This window comes from Cervus elaphus, chromosome 5 (assembly GCF_910594005.1).
Source record: "Cervus elaphus chromosome 5, mCerEla1.1, whole genome shotgun sequence".
NCBI classification, from domain to species: Eukaryota; Metazoa; Chordata; class Mammalia; order Artiodactyla; family Cervidae; genus Cervus; species Cervus elaphus.
The window spans coordinates 53,168,959-53,188,637 of record NC_057819.1 but is presented as its reverse complement, the minus strand read 5'-3'; the positions used below and the strand labels follow the sequence as shown (position 1 = coordinate 53,188,637).

General features: G+C 42.7%; 1 protein-coding gene across 2 annotated transcripts; it reads left to right on the top strand.

Annotated features, from left to right (window-relative positions):
- Positions 1-10,412: 10,412 nt before the first annotated feature.
- Positions 10,413-16,510, top strand: UCP1 (uncoupling protein 1). 2 transcript variants are annotated; one of them, XM_043900841.1, is made up of 6 exons: positions 10,413-10,550; positions 11,288-11,486; positions 13,417-13,611; positions 13,712-13,813; positions 14,532-14,712; positions 16,053-16,510. In XM_043900841.1, exons 1-6 carry the CDS (start codon positions 10,413-10,415, stop codon positions 16,165-16,167), a joined length of 930 nt encoding a protein of 309 aa, XP_043756776.1. In that variant the 3' UTR covers positions 16,168-16,510. The 2 variants fall into 2 exon arrangements, with proteins under 2 accessions (XP_043756776.1, XP_043756778.1); XM_043900843.1 differs by having other exon boundaries at positions 10,413-10,538; positions 16,053-16,366.
- Positions 16,511-19,679: the final 3,169 nt, after the last annotated feature.

The window sequence follows — 19,679 nt, the reverse complement described above, 5'->3', positions numbered from 1 at the left end:
GGTTATTCTAAAGAATCTCCTTAAAAAAAAAAACAACTAGGAATAAAGCCACCACATGACCCAGCAATCCCACTACTGGGCATTACCCCGAGGAAATCAAAATTAAAAAGACACATGTACCCCAATATTCACTGCAGCACCATTTACGATAGCTAAGACTTAGAAGCAGTCTAGATGTCCATTGACAGGTGAATGGATAAAGAAGCTGTGGTACATATATACAATGGGATATTACTCAGCCATAAAAAGGAACGTGTTTGAGTCATTTCTAATGAGGTGGATAACCTAGAGCCTATAGTACAGAGTTAAGTAAGTCAGAAAGAGAAAAACAAATGTTTTATACTAACACATATATATGGAATCTAGAAAGACAGAACTGATGAAATTATTTGCAGGACAGCAATGGAGATACAGACAAAGAGAACAGATTTATGGACATGAGTGGAGTGGGGATGAGAGGGTGGGACATATGGAGAGAGTAACATGGAAACATATACACTATCACATGTGAAATAGATAGCCAGTAAGAATTTGCTATGTGACCCAGGAAACTCAAACCAGATCTCTGCAACAGCCTGGAGGGCTGGGGTGGGGTGGGACATGGAAAGCAGGTTCAAGAAGGAGGGGACATATGTATCTCTATAGCTGATCCACGTTGATGTTTGGCAGAAATCAACACAATATTGTAAAGCAATTATCTTCCAATTAAAAATAAATTTAAAAACAAAACAAAAGGTCATTCTAGAGATCCTTGGAAAATGGTGCAAATGAAGCTTTATTCTCTTGTCTGTGAGATTCTGGCATCTTAAAATCAGTCACATGTGTCTCCAAATAATCGCCGTAAACACACAAATTAAATGTAAAAGAGAGCACTCTTACGGAATTTTAGGCACACAAATGTACGTGCGCATGGCAAAGTCTGTGCGGACCCTGAGCTCTCCCTTCAGACACGGCAGCTTCAGAGGCACGATGACAAATTTCGCCAGGGAGTTCCCATTCCCTGCCCGCTTAGCATTTTACACTCCACACTGACACAGCAAGGTGAGGATACATACAGGCAGTGTTTTATTTCACCCTGTTGCATCATGCTGTGGAGGAGATAAAATCCATTGCTTCCCCGGTGTCAGGGTTTCCTCTCCCAGACACTCGGGTCAGGGGCTCGGCACACAGGCCTACAGCGGTTCTTTCTCAGGCAGCACAAGGCTGAGGGGCCTCCGGGCCTGGATCTGATTTCCTTGTCGTTGGAAGCAGGCAAACCATGTTTGAAGCAACAGATTCAGACATTATAAAGAATGTTCCCAACATGGATGCAACTAGAGATCATCCTAGTAAGTGAAGTAAGTCAGACAGAGAAAGATAAATATCATATGCTATCACTTACACGTGGAATCTAAAATATGACACAAACGAACACATCTACAAAATAGAAACAGACTCACAGGCAGGAAATGGACTTGTGGTTGCCAAGGAGAGGATGGTGGGAGAGGATGGGAGTGGGGGCGTGAGGCTGCTGCTGCTGCTGCTGCTAAGTCGCTTCAGTCGTGTCTGACTCTGTGCGACCCCATAGACGGCAGCCCACCAGGCTCCCCCGTCCCTGGGATTCTCCAGGCAAGAACACTGGAGTGGGTTGCCATTTCCTTCTCCAATGCATGAAAGTGAAAAGTGAAAGTGAAGTCGCTCAGTTGTGTCCGACTCTTCGCGACCCCATGGACTGCACCCTACCAGGGTCCTCCATCCATGGGATTTTCCAGGCGAGAGTACTGGAGTGGGGTGCCATTGCCTTCTCCGAGCTTGAGGCTCGCAGATGCAAACTGGTATATATAGAATGGACTGGGCTTCCTGGTGTCTCAGACAATAAAGAATCTGCCTGCAATGCAGGAGACCTGGGTTCCACCTCTGGGTGGGGAAACAGCAGTCCACTCCAATATTCTTGCCTGGAAAATTCCATAGACATAGGAACCTGGTGGGCTACCATCCATGGGATCCAAAGAGTCAGACACCACTGAGCAACTAACGAACAACGAGATCCTACTTTATAGCACAAGGAACTATATTCAATATCCTGTGATAAACCATAATGGAAAAGAATATGAAAAAGAAGGTATGTATGTGTGTGTGTGTATATATATATATATATATGTATGTATACATATAACTGAGTTACTTTTCTGTATAGCAGTAATTGACACAACATTGTAATTCAACTTGATTTCAACAACAAATAATTTTTTTTTTAAAAAAGAATGCTTTCAACATAACCTGTTGATTTTCTTTCCTGTCCCCAGCGTCTGTGTCACAGTCACATGAGGCTGCAATCCCTAACCTTTGGCCAAGTCGTCTCTGCCAGGCAGGACACACCATTCTGAAATTTCCACTTGTCCAGGAGATTAGGAAAAGGAGGGATGAGGGAAGGAGAGGCTCCTGGAACTGGGTTGTGACCTCTGACCAGGACACCATGTCCTCATCAGAGCACTGACCCAGCACTTCCACCCCATGTCCCAGGAACATCGAGGTTTTTTCTCAGCTGAAATGTCCCCATTTCACCCTCATGCCACTCTTGGCTGATCTCATAATAGAGATCTGGGATCCAGCCCTGCTTCTCCTCTGTAATAACTGCATCCCAGGGTGGGTCACAGAGTCATGGACTCAGGAACTCAGAGTGTGAAGCCACCTTTCACATCTTTCACTAAAACCTTTAGTTCAATGCTTTGGTTCCTGACCACCTGCACAGTGGGCATCAAACTGCATTCATAAAAAATGGAATTGTTATGGTCACTTCTTATGCCCTTTTGAGGTGCCACATTGTAGCACCTGTAGCTTACTACAGGTGCTTACAACTAAGCACATTGTAGCTTCCTGAGCTAAGATCATTACTTGTGGCGTTATTTACTTGTGACCTCACAATATCACTGTAATTATGATTATGATTCCCATTTTATAGACAGGAAAACAGAAGTGTAAAGAGATTAAATATGATGCATATGGGACTTCCCTGGTGGTCCAGTGGTTGAGAACACACATGCCAATGCAGGGGTCACAGGTTTGATCTCCAGTCTGGGAAGATCCCACGTGCCATGGAGCAACTGAACCTGCACACCACAACCAATGAAGCCCGCAGGCCTAGAGCCTGTGCTCTGCAAAGAGAGAAGCCTCCGGGTTGAGACGCCTGAGCACCCCAGCTAGAGAAAGCCTGTGCGTGGTAATGAAGACCCAGTGGGGCCAAAAAATAAAGAATAAGTAAATTAAGAAAAAAGATGCCTGAGGTCACACAGATCGCAAATGGTAGATTCAAATCCAGGTCCTTCTGAGAATAAATGTGATGCTCTAAATTAATCTTATACCCAATTACCTGAAATTTAACACCTGTAGTGAGAGAGAACTTATTACTCAAAATAATATCACAGTCCATTTCTGATCACCCCAAGTAGAACATTTTTTACATTTAACCCCAAATATGACCAACCTATATAGCATATTAAAAAGCAGAGACGTTACTTTGCCAACAAAGGTCCGTCTGGTCAAGGCTATGGTTTTTCCAGTGGTCATGTATGGATGTGAGAGTTGGACTGTGAAGAAAGCTGAGTGCTGAAAAATTGATGCTTTTGAACTGTGGTGTTGGAGAAGACTCTTGAGAGTCCCTTGGACTGCAAGGGGATCCAACCAGTCCATCTTGAAGGAGATCAGTCCTGGGTGTTCACTGGAAGGACTGATGTTGAAGCTGAAACTCCAATACTTTGGCCACCTCATGTGAAGAGTTGACTCATTGGAAAAGACCCTGATGCTGGGAGGGATTGGGGGCAGGAGGAGAAGGGGACGACAGAGGATGAGATGGCTGGATGGCATCACCAACTCAGTGGACATGAGTTTGAGTAAACTCCGGGAGTTGGTGGTGGACAGGGAGGCCCGGCGTGCTGCGATTCATGGGGTCACAAAGAGTCGGACACGACTGAGCAACTGAACTGAACTGAACTGAACCGATGACCACCTGTACTTTCCACTCCTCAGCATTAATTCTTTTCCTTAATCATATACAGAACAAATCTAACTGTCCACTGCCTTCGAGTATCTGAGGACAAGAAGGTCCTGTTCTTTAAGTCACCTCTTTGTTCTCTCCTCCCTCCAGTTCTTTGCAGCTCCATGGACTATAGCTTGGCTCCTCTGTCCATAGGATTTCCCAGGCAAGAATACTGGAATGGGTAGCCATTTCCTTCTCCGGGGGGTCTTCCAGACCCAAGAATTGAACCCAGGTCTCCTGCATTGTAAGCAGATTCTTTATCGTCTGAGCCACCAGGGAAATCCCTGCTCCCTTTACTAGGCCTCAATCCCTATAAATCTAATTTTTCCAAATCTCATATATTACCTTCCCCAACTCTTCCACCAGGTTCAACTGAAAATGACATGAAATCAAGTGATTTTTAAAGCAAAAGTGTTGTTTATTTTTGTCTTTGTAAATCTTTCAACAATGTATATAAACTGAGTAAAGGAATGTTAGTTTCATGTGATTTGGGAGTTAAGTTTTGATGTGACTTATAGAAAAAAATATGATATATCTGGCCATAACACACCTTCAAAACTTAGTAAAGTATCATGTCACAAATACATTGGGAAATTATATATTAGGCATTTGGGATTAAAATATACACACTACTATGTATAATATAGATAACCAACAAGGACCTACTGTACAGCACAGGGAAATATCCTCAATATCTTATAATAACCTATAATGCAAAAGAAACTAAAAAAGAGTCTATATTATATATGTATACACTTAGAATATATATACTGCTCACCTGAATCTAACACAGCATTGTACATCAACTATATTTCAATAAAAATGTTAAAACAATAAATAAATACATTGGGAAGGCATTTGCGGCATCATTTAGAGATTGAGAGCCTTGGGGGTCAGATAGATCCCGTGTCCCATGAAGTGGTTATGTGACCTAGAAGTTACCTAACTCCCCTGAACCTCCGAGTTTCCTCCTCCTGTGACGGGGATCACAGTAGTGCATTCGTCCACACCTCAGGGGGCAGCAATGGGAAGTGTGTGCTGTCCTCAGTCGTGTCCCGCCCTTTGTGACCCCGTGGACTGTAGCCCACCAGGCTCCTCTGTCCAGGGGATTTCCCAGGCAAGAATCCTGACGTGGGTTGCGCTTCCCTACTCCAGGGAATCTGCTCCACTCAGGGACTGAGCCTGTGTCTCTTGCGTCTCCTGCATTGGCAGGAGGACTCTTTACCACTGCTCCATCTGAGAGAGCCGTGAGGATTAGATGTATTATCTTTGGTAAAGTGCTTAGAACAGCTTCTGTAACTATACATTAAGTGCACGAAGTGGATGATCTTTCGTAGGCTTATAAGGATTATGTTCATTCAGTGCTAAGCATAAGCAGTGATCTATTAACAAGAAAAACCTAGTGATTCATATCTATCACAAAAGTGAGGCATTCGAGACTCAGAGAAGTTAGGTAATCTGTCCACACTCACCCAGTTGAAAGCATCTTAGAATTGAACATGGGCTGCTTGTCGTTCTCTTAATCCCTACGCTATACCGTGTTAATCGGGATGCAAATGGAATACTTTCTCCTTGATGTGGACCTCGATAGACTCCTTCTCTCTGGGCTGGACTGGACCAAGAAAACCCTATCCTGTTCCCTGCCTACTGTCCCCCTGTTCCTAAGGGCAGACTCCCTCCTCACACATCCACGCACACGAGCAGACCCCTGTGGGCAGTAACATGCATAGCCCTTCAGACACACCCAGACATGCAGAACTAGGTCTCAGCTGAGGCTGGCACTGCCTCTAATTTGCTGCTACAAATATTAAACTGTAATAATCTTCCTACATACTGACTTTCTCATATATTGGCTAATGATTTTAAGGTAGATATCCAGAAGTAAAATCGTTAGAGGAAAGGATATGGACAATTCTTGGCTCAGGACATGCCACCAAACTGTTTTCTAAAAGAATCATGTAAATTTATACTGCCATCATTAATTTAATGCTGACAAGATAATTACCACATTTTAAATATTCATAATTTACACCCCTCACAATTTACATTTATGATAGTAAATTTAAAATGTACATGTAAATGTTAAAATAATTATGCTTTTTGTAGAGACATTGTATTAATTTATTAGGTGAAGTACATTTTTTATTAGTGATGGTAAATATATCACTCTTTTATAAAGGTTGTATTTCTTCTTTTGTAAATTGTCTCTCCTGTCATTTGCACATTTATCTCTATAGTTATTATCTATAACTACAACATGGTATTTTCTACTGGTGGTTAATGAGAGAATAATGGGAAAGTGCAGAACATTTTTCAAATGTGCAGCATTGTTATCCTTATTTATTTGATATTAGTACCAAAAGGCAGTTTGTTCAGAGGTTCCTGGTCGACCACAGTTTGTTGTTCTAAATTTTATTTTACTTTTTATTAATTTTTGTTGGAGTATAGTTGCTTTGCAGTGTGCTAGTTTCTGCTATACGGCAAAGTGAACGAGCTATATGTTTATATATACCCCCTCTTTTTGGATTTCCTTCCTATTCAGGTCCCCACAGAGCGCCGAGTAGAGTTCCCTGCGCTATACAGTAGGTTCTCATTAATCATCTACTTTCTCCATAGTATCAATAGTGTGTATATGTCAATCCCAAGCTCCCAGTTCATCCCAGCCCCTTCCCCCTCAGTGTGGTTCTAAATTTTAGGAGGGAAATAGGAATTTGGTACAGTGGGAACTTGCCACCATCCCACAGCTACGTCACGAAAGCTCCGCTGCCCTTGCCCCCACTGACCTGTTCTTTACCTCTCTGCTTCTTTGTGCCAGAAGAGCAGACGGCTGAGCCTTTGGGGACACCGCCCTCTCCCCTACTGTTCTCTCCAACCTGAGGCAACCTTTCTCCCACTTCCCAGAGCCTCCCGAAGGGGTGAAGGAGTCTGGTCCTTGGAATCCAGAACCATTTCCGAATCTGGAACTCTTGTGACCTCTCATGGGTGCCCCACAGGAGGCTTTTTTTTTTTTTTTTAAACCATACCACGTGCCATGTAGGATCTTAGTTCCCTGATCAGGGACCGAACCCATATCCCCTGCATTGGAACTGCAGGGAAGTCCATGGAGGCTGTGACTTCTGCTTCTTCTGGACTCTTAGTATTGGCTTTCTGGCCAGCACACCTCAGATGCTCGCTCGTCACTGAATAAACCAAATCTGCCTCCTGGAGAAATCTCTTAACTGATCACACCTCCCCAGCCAGAAGTTAACATTCCAAAGCTTGAGCTCTCCTTCTTCGCATAGACTCAGAGCAATCTCTGTTCTCTGGTCAAAAATCTCCTCTTCCTGTATGTCCTTAGCTGGTTGGAACCACAACCTTTCTTCCTTTCTAACAGACCCTTTCTCACATTCCCTTCTTTTTTAATAGCTTTCATTTTACCCTCTCCTCTAGCCTGTCATACTCTGCCTTTTAAAAACATGAGCCTAAAGGAAACAAAATGACTTTCTGTTTATCCTGCTTCTCCTTCAGAAATGTACTGTGACTTCCCTTTATAATCATAATTCCAAAATTCTACACCATGCACTGCATCCAACTCATCATGAAGGTAGTGTTGGAGGAAAGTGTAAAGAGAGTGGATGCTAGTCCTAACTTCTCAGAAAAGAAAAGGTGGTTCCAGTTTAAAACCACAACCACTGCGTTATGTCTCACAATTTCATGGGTCAGGAATTTGGGCAGAAGTCAACTGATATGGTATGGTATGGTCCCATCACTTCATGGCAAACAGACGGGGAAAAAGTGGAAACAGTGACATATTTTATTTTCTTGGGCTAAAAAAATCACTGTGGACAGTGACTGTAACCATGAAATTAAAAGACACTTGCTCCTTGGAAGGAAAAGTGAAAGTGAAAGTCGCTCAGCCGAGTCTGACTCTTTACAAATTCTCCAGGCCAGAATACTGCAGTAGGTAGCCGTTCCCTTCTCCAGGGGATCTTCCCAACCCAGGATTCGAACCCAGGTCTCCTTCATTGCAGGCAGATTCTTTACTAGCTGAGCTACAAGGGAAGGAAAGCTATGACAAACCTCGACAGTGTATCATAAAGCAGAAACATCACTTTGCGGACAAAGGTCCATATAGTCAAAGCTATGGTTTTTCCAGTAGTCATGTATAGATGTGAGAGCTGGACTATAAAGAAGACTGAGCTCTGCAGAATTGATGCTTTCGAATTGTGGTGCTGAAGAAGACTCTTGAGAGTCCCTTGGACTGCAAGATCAAGCTAGTCAATCCTAAAGGAAATCAACCGTGAATATTCATTGGGAGGACTGATGCTGAAGCACCAATATTTTGGCCACCTGATTCGAAGAGCCTCTGATGCTAGGAAAGACTGAAGGCAAAAGGAGAAGGGGGCCGCAGAGGATGAGATGATTAGATAACATTATCAACTCAACGGACATGAGTTTGCGCGGACTCTGGGAGATAGTGGAGGACATGGAAGCCAGGCGTGCTGCCATCCGTGGGGTTGCAAAGAGTCAGACACGACTGAGGCCTGAACAAGCGCTGGATGGCCCTTCTGTCCTCCTCCATCGATGGAGATCACTCGGTGTTTTCAGCTGGCAGGCGGGTTTATCTGAAGAGTCCAAGGTAGCGCACTCTCATGCCTCCTGCCTTGATGGGAAAGGCTGGAATTGCCTACCTAGGGCCTCTCCAGCATGACAGCCTCAGGGAGCTTGGATTTCTTACATAATGACCAAGCGTTCCTAATGTTTTCTTAGGAAAGGACTTTATAGTCCAGCCTCAGAAAACATCAGTGCTGTCTTATTCTATTAGTAAGGCATGTTCCAGCCTTCCTAGATGCAAGGGGAAGAGACATGCACCTTTGTCTTTTGATGAGAGGAATTTGCGATTATGCTTTAAAACCATGTCAGATGGAACCACTGTGAAAGACAATGCATGGGGCTGGTAGGTTGGGTTGTGGGTTGGGGCTTATCCAGTTGATAGCGGTTCACCTTTTATGCATTATAACGAACACTCCCAATCTGCTTACATCATCCTCACAACCTAATAACTCCACCACAGCTGCACTCCCTAAGATGACCAATTATGTTAGAGCCAAATTCAATAGTCTTTTCTTCGTTTTTATTCTCTTTTGACATTTTTTCTAAACATTACAGTATGACTACTTGACAGACCCAACCCTTCATTAATGATGTTCTCAAATGCCATAGTTCTATGACTGAGGACACTGTTTCTTTCCTAATTTGACCTTTAATAAGGTCATTTTTCCTAGACCATAATTTTGGGGATCCCTATAGCTTGACCCTTGACTCCTTTTCCTGAGTATAATGGATACTCATTCCCACGTAAAGAGTGGACCTTCTTTTATCGCATTCATATTGCTGACTCTCAAATATCTACACTTTACATGGGAGTGAGTATAATGGGACTAGGAAAAGGGGTCAAGGGTCAAGGGTCACAGATGACTTTCAAAGGTAAGAGCTGCACCTGGAGCCTGGTGACCTGCCCTTGTCTTTGTCCTTTCCACCACACCGCCCCCGCACCCAGAATGTAATTAAAAGGAGCACTTTATCGCTCTAGCAATTTACTCTGGGTTTGCTTTCTAGAATGTTTATTATTTCATTTGACACTCTCCTACAAAAAGTGTTCAAATGGAAAACTTTAAAAGTTCAGAATGTTCTCGGATTCTGCTTGGAAGTTTTTGGAATCCCATTTGGCTGCATGTGGCTGGAAAGGTGAAAGGATGAGAAATCAGAAAGAGAGCAAAAGGAAGCCAAGCAGAGAAGGTGTCTGCAAGGCTCCTGGGGAGTCAGAGGAATAAGAGAGTCCCACTCTTGCCTTGGAGCTCCCCGGCTGGGCAGGAACTTGTGCCAGGATCACTGAGCTCGCGCTTGTTTCAGGGACTCCCCCTCCCCGCCCTCCACGGGTGCGCAGCTGAAGACTCTAGAAGCCTGGAGAGATGCCTAGCTTGCCAGGCTCGGGGTGCGCGCTGCTGTGCGCCCTTCCCAGCGCATCGAGCGTAGAGCGTAGACCGCGGCTCCCCAGGTGCCGAGCCAGGATGGGGAGGTGGGAGGGACCTGGCGCCCCAGGACACGCCCTGCCATTCCCCAGAGACCTGGATCGGCTCAGCCCCGATCGCGATCGCTGGCGATATAAGTCATCAGCGGAGGCAGAGGGCACGGCGTGGCCGGCCGGGACTCGAGGGAGCGCAGGCAGGCGCCGCTGCATCGACCCCGCCACCTGCCACCTCGCCCACTGCAGCCCCCTGCCTGCCGCCCCCACTGACCAGAAGTCGGAGAGGACTGGTCTGCTGCCCGGCCGCGCAGGAGTGAGGAGCCAGGCAGAACTTCCACCTTTGGGACTGAAGCCCCGCTCCCCTTGCGCCGGAGTCCCCGTTGAGTCAGGATGGTGGGACACACAGCGTCAGACGTGCCCCCTACCATGGCGGTCAAGATCTTCTCTGCTGGGGTGGCGGCCTGCGTGGCTGACATAATCACCTTCCCGCTGGACACCGCCAAAGTCCGCCTACAGGTGGGGAGCGCGGTGGGCAAGGGGAGGTGCCTCGGGCAGAGAGGGGACCTCGACTGTGTGCGCCCCTTTGACTCTGGCTGCGGTTTTACCATCCTTTCTCACGTTAGGCAGAGCAGGTGGCCACGTTAAAAAAAGTTTGCCTGTCACTGGATTTAGGGTGGGAAACTGGAACATTGCAGAAAAGAACTAAAGAAGTGGGAGGGTCATGGAGGATGGGTTGACTGTGACTGTTGCCAACCTCTCCTGTACATGATTAGACAGGCACAATCTTCCTATCCTACTGCCTAGGGGTTCTGGAGAGTTCCTGGGGGTGGGACAGTGAGGTGTGGGATGGGGAGGATGTTCAAAGTATGCCTAGTAGCCAGATTCTCTCCCCTCCCCCTTTCGATAGATAGATATCTAGCTCTAGATAGATGGATGTGTGCTAAGTCGCTTCAGTCAGTCCGACTCTGCAACGCTATGGACTGCAGGCCTACAGGCTCCTCTGTCCATGGGATTCTCCAGGCAAGAATACAGGAGTGGGTTGCCATTTCCTTTTCTAGGGGATCTTCCTGACTCAGGGATTTAGATAGATAGATAGATAAGGGGAGATGTTGCTGAGAAGGCGAAAAGGACTGAAAATAGAAACACAATGGAAAAAATATCTTGGCTCAAGTTTTCTCCATTGAGGACAGCTTGATGCCAATCTTTGTTTTTTCCTCACTAGGTAGCACTCCCTTTCTCAATATTCACTTCCATCTCACTTCCAGATCCAGGGCGAATGCCTGACCTCCAGTGCCATTAGGTATAAAGGTGTCCTGGGAACAATCATCACTCTGGCAAAAACAGAAGGGCCAGTGAAACTCTACAGCGGGCTGCCTGCTGGTCTCCAGAGACAAATAAGCTTCGCCTCCCTTAGGATCGGCCTCTATGATACTGTCCAGGATTTCTTCACCACAGGGAAAGAAGGTAAGCAGGCAGTGTTTCTGGGAGGGGAAGAAGTCAGAGAGACATGTGCTAGGCTCAGCTGTGGCCCAGAAAACAGGTACATACAGGGTAGTGGTCTTCATAACACACTGGCAAGCCAACATCAATATTTGAACACACGGAACAGGGAGCATGCTGGTGAGTGGGGAAAAGTGACGCCAGAAAGGCAGGAATGGGTCAGATCACAGGAGAGCTTGCAGGCCATGCTAATGAGTTCAGGTTTTATCCTTAAAATGATGGGAAGTCATTGAAAAATGATAAACAAGGGAATAACATAATTTATATTTTCAGAAGATCACTTCGGCAGCACTGTAAAAGCTATATAGAAAAAGGGTAAGAAAGGGGTAATTTAGAAAGGAAGAAATGATCAGGATATGCTAAAGCAATGGCAGTAAAGATTTTGGAAATGTAATTGATTAAACTTGGTGGAGAGCTGGAAGTGAGGCATAAAGAAAAGGTAGGAATGTTAAGATGACTTACAAGTTTCCGGTTGAATATCCCATTCACTGAAGGCGGGAATATAGAAACCATCTGAAGTGGGGAGGTAAGAAATTCAGTTAGGATGTGTCAAGGATAGGTAATGTCTGGTCTGCACGAGAACTTAGGAGAAACACCTGGGATAGATTTCCCAGTTGTGGGAGGAATTATCATTAGGGCCAAACAAAACAGAGAGATCTGGTGAGGAAAGGAGAGATCAATGTACCTAACAGCAGAAACTCATGGGTTTCCTCAGCAAAACCATCTTGAGCAGAGCAGTAGAGGTGGCAGCTAGATTGCAGAGATGGGCCGTGAGACGCAAAGGCAAAGAGTATGGCCCTGCTCCCAAGGAGCTTGGGAAATGAAAAGGGGATTGGAACACAGGATGGATACAACAAAATAAGACTGTAAATAGGGGCCAAAAGTGAAGGGAATTATCTAAGTATCATCTTGCCACTTAAAAGATGGGTATTATTCAGTGCTCAGCTCCTGGCTAAGCATATTGAGAAAAGAAAACAACCATAGAGCAATGAAAAGAATTGCTGAATTTCCCCTATGCAAGACATGTTAAGTGCTATTGTTATTAACTCACACAATGACTCTGTGAGGTAGATATTATTACCTCCATTTTATACAGCTTAGGAAACAGAATTAGAGACTGAGAAAGTCCTTGATGAGTAAATGTGACTGATCTATAATTATGGGAATAGGTTTGAGGATTCATGGGTCACAAAAGAGTAGGACATGTCTTAGCGACTAAATAACAACAGTGAGGCTCCAAGACTATTTGTCATTTTATTAAATGATATATGTCTTGAGTAACCCATGTTAATTTTTCAAAATCTGCAATTAAAAATCATGTGATCATTTCTCTCTTCTTATTTTTGTCCCTTTAGTAGCCTGTTGAAGTCTGACACCACTTGACGTCCCAAACTCGGGCAGTTTGTCCTTCAGGGCTTTTCCTAAGATCCCTAAGTCCAATAATGAACAGTCTCATTGATGGTTAGAAGACTAAGGTTCACTGGTGACTGGTGCTTCCACCCAATTGGGAAATACTGAAAAATAAAGCAAATGTAAAGAAAGAACTAAGTCAAATATAGGAAAGAACTAAGCCATTGTTTAAACAAGCATTGGGTTTTCTTTCTCCTTGAAAGTCTTTATTAAAAAAAAATCTCAGTCAACTTTGAAGTCTTCTAGCCCTCCTATGACTTATACATTCTTAGTATAGTCCACGGGGTGGCAAGGAGTCGGATACGACTCAGCGACTAAGCACAGCACATGATTAACACGTGCACAAGCGTTAGGGAAGTACTAAAGATATAATGACACAGTAGTATTAACCACTAAAAATTAAAAAGACATACACATGCATTCTGGGTCTTGACTTTTTTCTTTTTTCTTGACACATCATTTTTTTCTCTCTGGATAATGACAGCTAGTTTAGGAAGCAAGATCTCGGCGGGCCTAACAACTGGAGGCGTGGCCGTGTTCATTGGGCAACCCACAGAGGTGGTCAAGGTCAGACTGCAAGCACAGAGCCATCTCCACGGTCCCAAACCTCGATACACTGGGACTTACAATGCTTACAGAATTATAGCAACAACAGAAGGCTTGACGGGGCTTTGGAAAGGTAACTCACTTCAACATGGATTCTATAATTGTTAAAACACACATATCCAATTAGCACCTTAACATACAATGGAGCTATTCAACACTTTCTTTCCCTCCAGGGACTACTCCCAATCTGACAAGAAATGTCATCATCAACTGTACAGAGCTAGTAACATATGACCTAATGAAGGAGGCCCTTGTGAAAAGCAGACTATTAGCAGGTAACTTTCTTTTTCACGTGGCAGGTCTGCACATTTATAATTTCATCTTGTATTATACTGAATCTCTTAATTGTAATAATTTTATCTTTTAAAAAAGTAATACTTGTGAATAATAGATATAACCCTAAGCTTTAGAAGTTCTGTTGCAACAGTTTTTTTCTTTTGCAACAAAACTAAAATGCACCTGTATTTTTATATCAGCATCGTTCTCACTCAATACTAATATATGAGACTTTTGTTGGCATCTATCTTATTCTTTATAAAGCAGAATTCAGGAAGTGAGTCATCCTGCACTATTTCCAGATGAGCTAGTTAGATAAGGAGCTTCTTGGTGGTTTCATCCAAAAAGTAGAACCATTGGATAGGTTCCTAAAAATTTTATTCTAATAGGTTCTAGAAGCATTGAAATTCTCCTTGGACAATGACTTTAATTTTTTTTTAAGAAAGTATAAATGCCTATGTATTGAATATTATGTCATGCCCTAAGGACAGAGGTAAGTAACTGGTTATTTTCCTAAAGCACTTATAATCCAGTATGCCATGTACCATTTGCCAACTTTTTCTAAAATTATGACATTCCTTACTGTATGTTATTTATTCATAAGACAACCATGTTGACCTCCTGTTATCAACAGGTTTTCGACGATCTGATAGATAACTAAAAACTAGATGCCCCTCCCAAGAGTCTAGTGTTGACCTGTCTCACGACACGTTTCAGACGATGTGCCCTGCCACTTCGTGTCCGCTGTCATTGCCGGATTCTGCACAACGGTCCTGTCCTCTCCGGTGGACGTGGTGAAAACCCGATTTGTTAACTCTTCACCAGGACAGTACACAAGTGTGCCCAACTGCGCGATGATGATGCTCACCAGGGAAGGGCCGTCAGCTTTTTTCAAAGGGTAGGATGTGCTCTTCTGTATCTATAATGTTGTGTTCAGGGATTCTGTGTGCTACGGGGAGCCGTCTCATCTGAACAGTTGACAGCTGACCAGCCTTAGAATGGGCAGTGTGCTGAGTGTCTACTTTTCTTTGCCATAAATCTCTCCAATACACCAATTCCACTGTGTCAGAAAACTTAAAGCTGTGATAGTAAAATCTTCTCAAGCTCGATCAGCGGCTCATTCGAAACCGACAGCCTGTCCCTTGGTCTCAATCTATTGGGTGAGGGGAGAGGGGAGAGGGGAGTTATTTTTTAATGGGTACAGAGATTCAGTTTGGGATGGAGATGGGGAGTGGTAATGATTGCTCACAATGAGAACATATTTAATGCTACTGAATTATACTATTGAATATATATATAAGAGAGACATATATATATATACACACACACATATATGTATATATATAAATGGCTGGCTAAAATTATAAATTGATGTTATGTATATTTTACCATAGAACACATACACACACACATTCAGGAGTCAGAAGATATATGTTGAGATCCCCCAAAATATTGGGGGGTGATCTATATAGGCAAGATCTCTAACATACCTATCCAAGGCAGATTTAACAGATTTACCATCATTTTCTCTGGGAATATTTCATTGCTGTAGACAGGGTTTGCAAAATAAATCATCTGGTGTGTACAGCATGGCAGAATTCTTCAAAATAGCAAGAGCAACATAAACAACAAAATGCAATTCAGTTTCTGACCATCCCTCTTAGGACCAGAATTACCAAGATCTAGACAGCACTGACTTCTCGACCCTGGAAAATGGTCTAATTACTCATCACTTTGCTTTCTCCACTTACTTCCTCTTTTAAACTATTAAAGTTTCCTACTCTCCATTCAGAAAGCAAAGGAAAACAAGATTTCCTCTCCCCTCAAAAAAGAAAAGATGATGGAGATGAAGGAGGCAAGCTTTGGTTTGGTTTAGTGGGACTGTTGTATAGATGTGAACCTCTGGATTTTGTTGTTCAGAAGCAGGGTAGGGCACCTGGATGAAACTTGGGGCAGAGGAAGGAAACATGAAGAGTGGGTACTCTCAAGCACCCGCACTGGAGATGGGTGAAACAATGAGAAGCATACACAGCCTGGACTAGAATTTGTTGTTGTTCAGTTGCTCAGCCATGTCCAGCTCTTTGTGACCCCATGGGCTGCAGCATGCCAGGCTTCCCTGTCCTTCACCATCTCCTGGAGTTTGCTCAAACTCATGTCCACGGAGTCGATGAAGGCACACACTATAATAGCTATAAGAATTTTAAGCAAACTAATAGAATGGTGACATCACTTTTCTAGATTTGTACCTTCCTTCTTGCGACTGGGATCCTGGAACGTCATCATGTTCTTGTGCTTCGAACAGCTGAAACGAGAACTGATGAAGTCGAGGCAGACCATGGACTGTGCGACCTAATCCTCCTTGGGAAGAAGATGGAACAGACTAGTGGGGATCTTTGCTAACCAGATAATTTTAAAAAGCAAGCAAACCTATTCACTTTATTTCACCCAGATAAGGAAATTCTGGTAGAGAGTTTTGGACTATTTTTTTTCCAAAGGAAAACTACTATTTCCTATGACTTTTATTCTCAGTATTTTAAGGAAGGGAAAGCAAAACATTCAATATATACCCTGGCAAATGTAATATCCAGATAAGCTACTGTATTTAACTGACTACTTAGTGGGGGGAGGGATTTTATGATTGAATATGAAGATCTTTGACATGTTTTCATTATTAATTCAATTATTAATTGATGGAAAAGGAAAACTGAGTGAAATACACTTTATCAATACTTAAAAACAAAGTTTCCTTTTTTATTTATTAACCCCATTGTCAGTTGATATGTTAAATAAAATATTGCTAATATCTCTTAAAGTTTGCTTTTTTTGGATCTATATCTAATGTAAGAGTTGAGGTTCACCTGGGTTACAAAACTTCCCAAATAACAAGGGAAGGTCTTTTAGAATCAATGGGCATCAACTTACTTTTAATATTATTAGTACAGGCTTTTGATTTTTAGAGTCCACATTTTATGGCATCTATAACAACTTCTAATCTAAGACACTGTGTTCATTGGGGCACTGCTCTTATTAGAATCATAGCATCTATCTTAGAATCACAGAATTTTAGAGAAGAAGGTGGCTTTGGTTAGATAGAGGAACAGATTGAGATGAAAATTAATCTACAGGGCATCTTTCCAGCAAAGCCAAATTCGTCATTTGCATCTGTAGTAACCTATTCATCTACCAGATGAGTGCAGAAGGAATAGGGAAAAAATAAACAGGAGATTAAAAGAATTAAGACAAAAACAAGGAGTGGCCATAAAATGGCCAGGTAGTCCCTAGGCTGCCAGGGACCATGAGCTCCACATTACATTTACTATTACGTTTCTCCCCCCTTGACTCTGAGGGTTGTCTCCCGTTTATTTCCCTTAGCTGTTAACTGTACAGCATCTTGTCGCAGACGCCCTCGTATCCTGCATGGATCACTCTGCTCTGACCTTTAGTGATGCTTTCCTGACTGCCTTTCGTCATGTCAGCACCTGGACTTTTTAGGGCCTTTTTCTGGCCACCAGAGACATCTTAGCCCACCTGGGCACAGCCCACTAGGACGGGAAAAATAACACACACCCATGAGCAGCCCTGCACCAATAACCAATGGGAGCCGGCGTGTGAATATCTTAGGTCCCTCACGGTCGGGGGGAATGCCCCCTAGTGATCAGAATCCAGTTACACTCAGTGGTATTTTGCTTATCTCTAAAACTGTTTATGGGAAGACTTCAAGTCCAGCTCTCCATCCCCCATCCCCTTACTGGTGTCTCCAGGGATCACTTCCCGAAAAAATTCCAAATCGTTGTCTTGAGGCCTGACTCTGGGAGAGTCCAAACTAAGACAAACCACCATCTCAGAGTAGCATATTTCTTTCAAGAAGGGAAATATAAAACTTCATTTGCTGGGATCCTGGTCAGGCAATGGGCAGTAGTGACAAGTTGCTACCCTTGACCAAACTTTAGTCAGGCTCCTCTGAGCTGCCTTTTCCTCTTGGTCCTGTCCTTGGGTGTCCTCGAGAGCCCAGTTTTAGCAAGAACCCCTCTAAAATTGGCTTAGCCAGAATCTCTCACCTTCATGATCACTATTGATATCAAATTCCTCATCCTTGTCCCGGATACCTGATCACCAGTTCTTTTAGATGTTCTGTGTACACATGCCTATCATTCGTTAGCAATAACTTTTCTTTCCAGCCACTTGTTTTATTCCAGTTAAATAAATCTCTAGTACAATTTTGAATTTATTTTCAGTAACAATTTGAAGGATTCACTCCTCATCCCTTCTTAACAGAGTACATTTCCTCACTTTATTGATGCTGGGCTTAGCCATGTGATTTGCCATGACCAAGATCATGTTAGTAGGCATGATGTGCGCAAGGGCTTGAATGTGTTTGAGCAACTGAGTTTATTCTTGTGTTTTTGCCACACCCTGAAGAACATGGCTCAGGTAACCCACTGACCTCAGATGAACTGGTCACATGGAGATGACTGGAACTGAAATCATGGCCTCAATTTAAAGCTAGCTGAATCCAGCTGAGATTACCCAAACTGTCTGGCTAGCCTACCCATGTGTGAGGGGTGAAATTGTTTTGTAGGTCACTGAGATATTTTTGTGGTTCGCTGTTGTACACTGTGTTGTGGCAATGACTGATAGATACAAGAGATGACAAAAGACATCCTTTCTTAATTCTGATCCCAATATTTTATAATTAAGTATATTTGCTATAGTTCATTTTATAAAGATATATTTTGTAAAATTAAGGTAATCCCTTTCTAGTTCTCATTTGCCAAGTTTTTAACATGAATGGATGTTGAATTTTTATTGAATGCTCTTTCTGTATCTATTAAAGTTCATCATAGGCCCAGTGGTAGGTTTGCTGGGTCATATGGTAGTTCTCTTTTTGTTTAAGGAACCTCTGTACTTTTCTCTACAGTGGCTGTACCAATTTATATTCCCACCAGCAGTCCAAGAGGGAAGGTATATACATATAGCTGATTCACGTCATTGTACAGAAGCTAACAAACATTGTAAAGCAACTATAACCCAATTTAAAAAATAGATCATAACAGTCTTATGAATTGCAGAGTGCAAACATTAAGTTATTTGGAAGTTTGTGAAAAATTATTTTCTTTTTAAATATGCTAATTCACTGGTGAAACCCATATGAAACTGCAGGTTTTTTAGTGGAAAGGTTTTTAATTGCTGAATCCATTTAATAGCTCCAAGACTTTTTTGCTTCTCTGTCTTCTTGGATAGCTTTGATAAAATGTATTTTTCTAGAAATTATCTCATCTAATTTTCCTAATTTTGACATTACTCAATATACTTTTTAATATCTATAGGCTCTCTAGTGATTTTCATATTTCATTGACAGTATTTATTACTTGCTTTTTTATTGTTAATGTGTCTCACTAAAGTTTATCAGTATTGTTAGTCTTCTCAAACACTTTATTTGTTGATCCTATTATATACATGTTTTCTTTTCTATGCATCTAAGCTCTTGTCTTTGATATTTCCTTCTCTATTTTCTTCAGGTTTATTTGGTACTTCTTCATCAAACTCCTTGAGATGATTGCTTTGTCTTTAAAGCACTTTTCCCCTAACATATACATTTAAAGCTATAATTAGTACTAACTTTAATAAGGACTGCATTTGGTGTATCAAACCAGTTCCATATTTAGTTCAAGATAAGCTACACACACACACACACACACACACAGAGGAAAGCTTTGCAGTTTTAAAAAAAAGTATGGAAGCTATGCATTAACATACAAATAGATCCGTGATCAACTGTGAAATTAAGAAAAACATATTGCAGGATAGTATGATTTATTCCTAGCCTTTCTAAGAATGGAGGGTGGTGATGGTAGTTTCTTATCT

Bases quoted from the DNA above. Each gene is read 5' to 3' on its own strand.
- UCP1 (XM_043900841.1), top strand. From the start codon at position 10,413: ATGGTGGGACACACAGCGTCAGACGTGCCCCCTACCATGGCGGTCAAG. The intron at 11,487-13,416 runs GTAAGCAGGCAG...GGATAATGACAG, and splicing joins CTTCACCACAGGGAAAGAAG to CTAGTTTAGGAAGCAAGATC. The intron at 13,612-13,711 runs GTAACTCACTTC...CTTTCCCTCCAG, and splicing joins CTTGACGGGGCTTTGGAAAG to GGACTACTCCCAATCTGACA.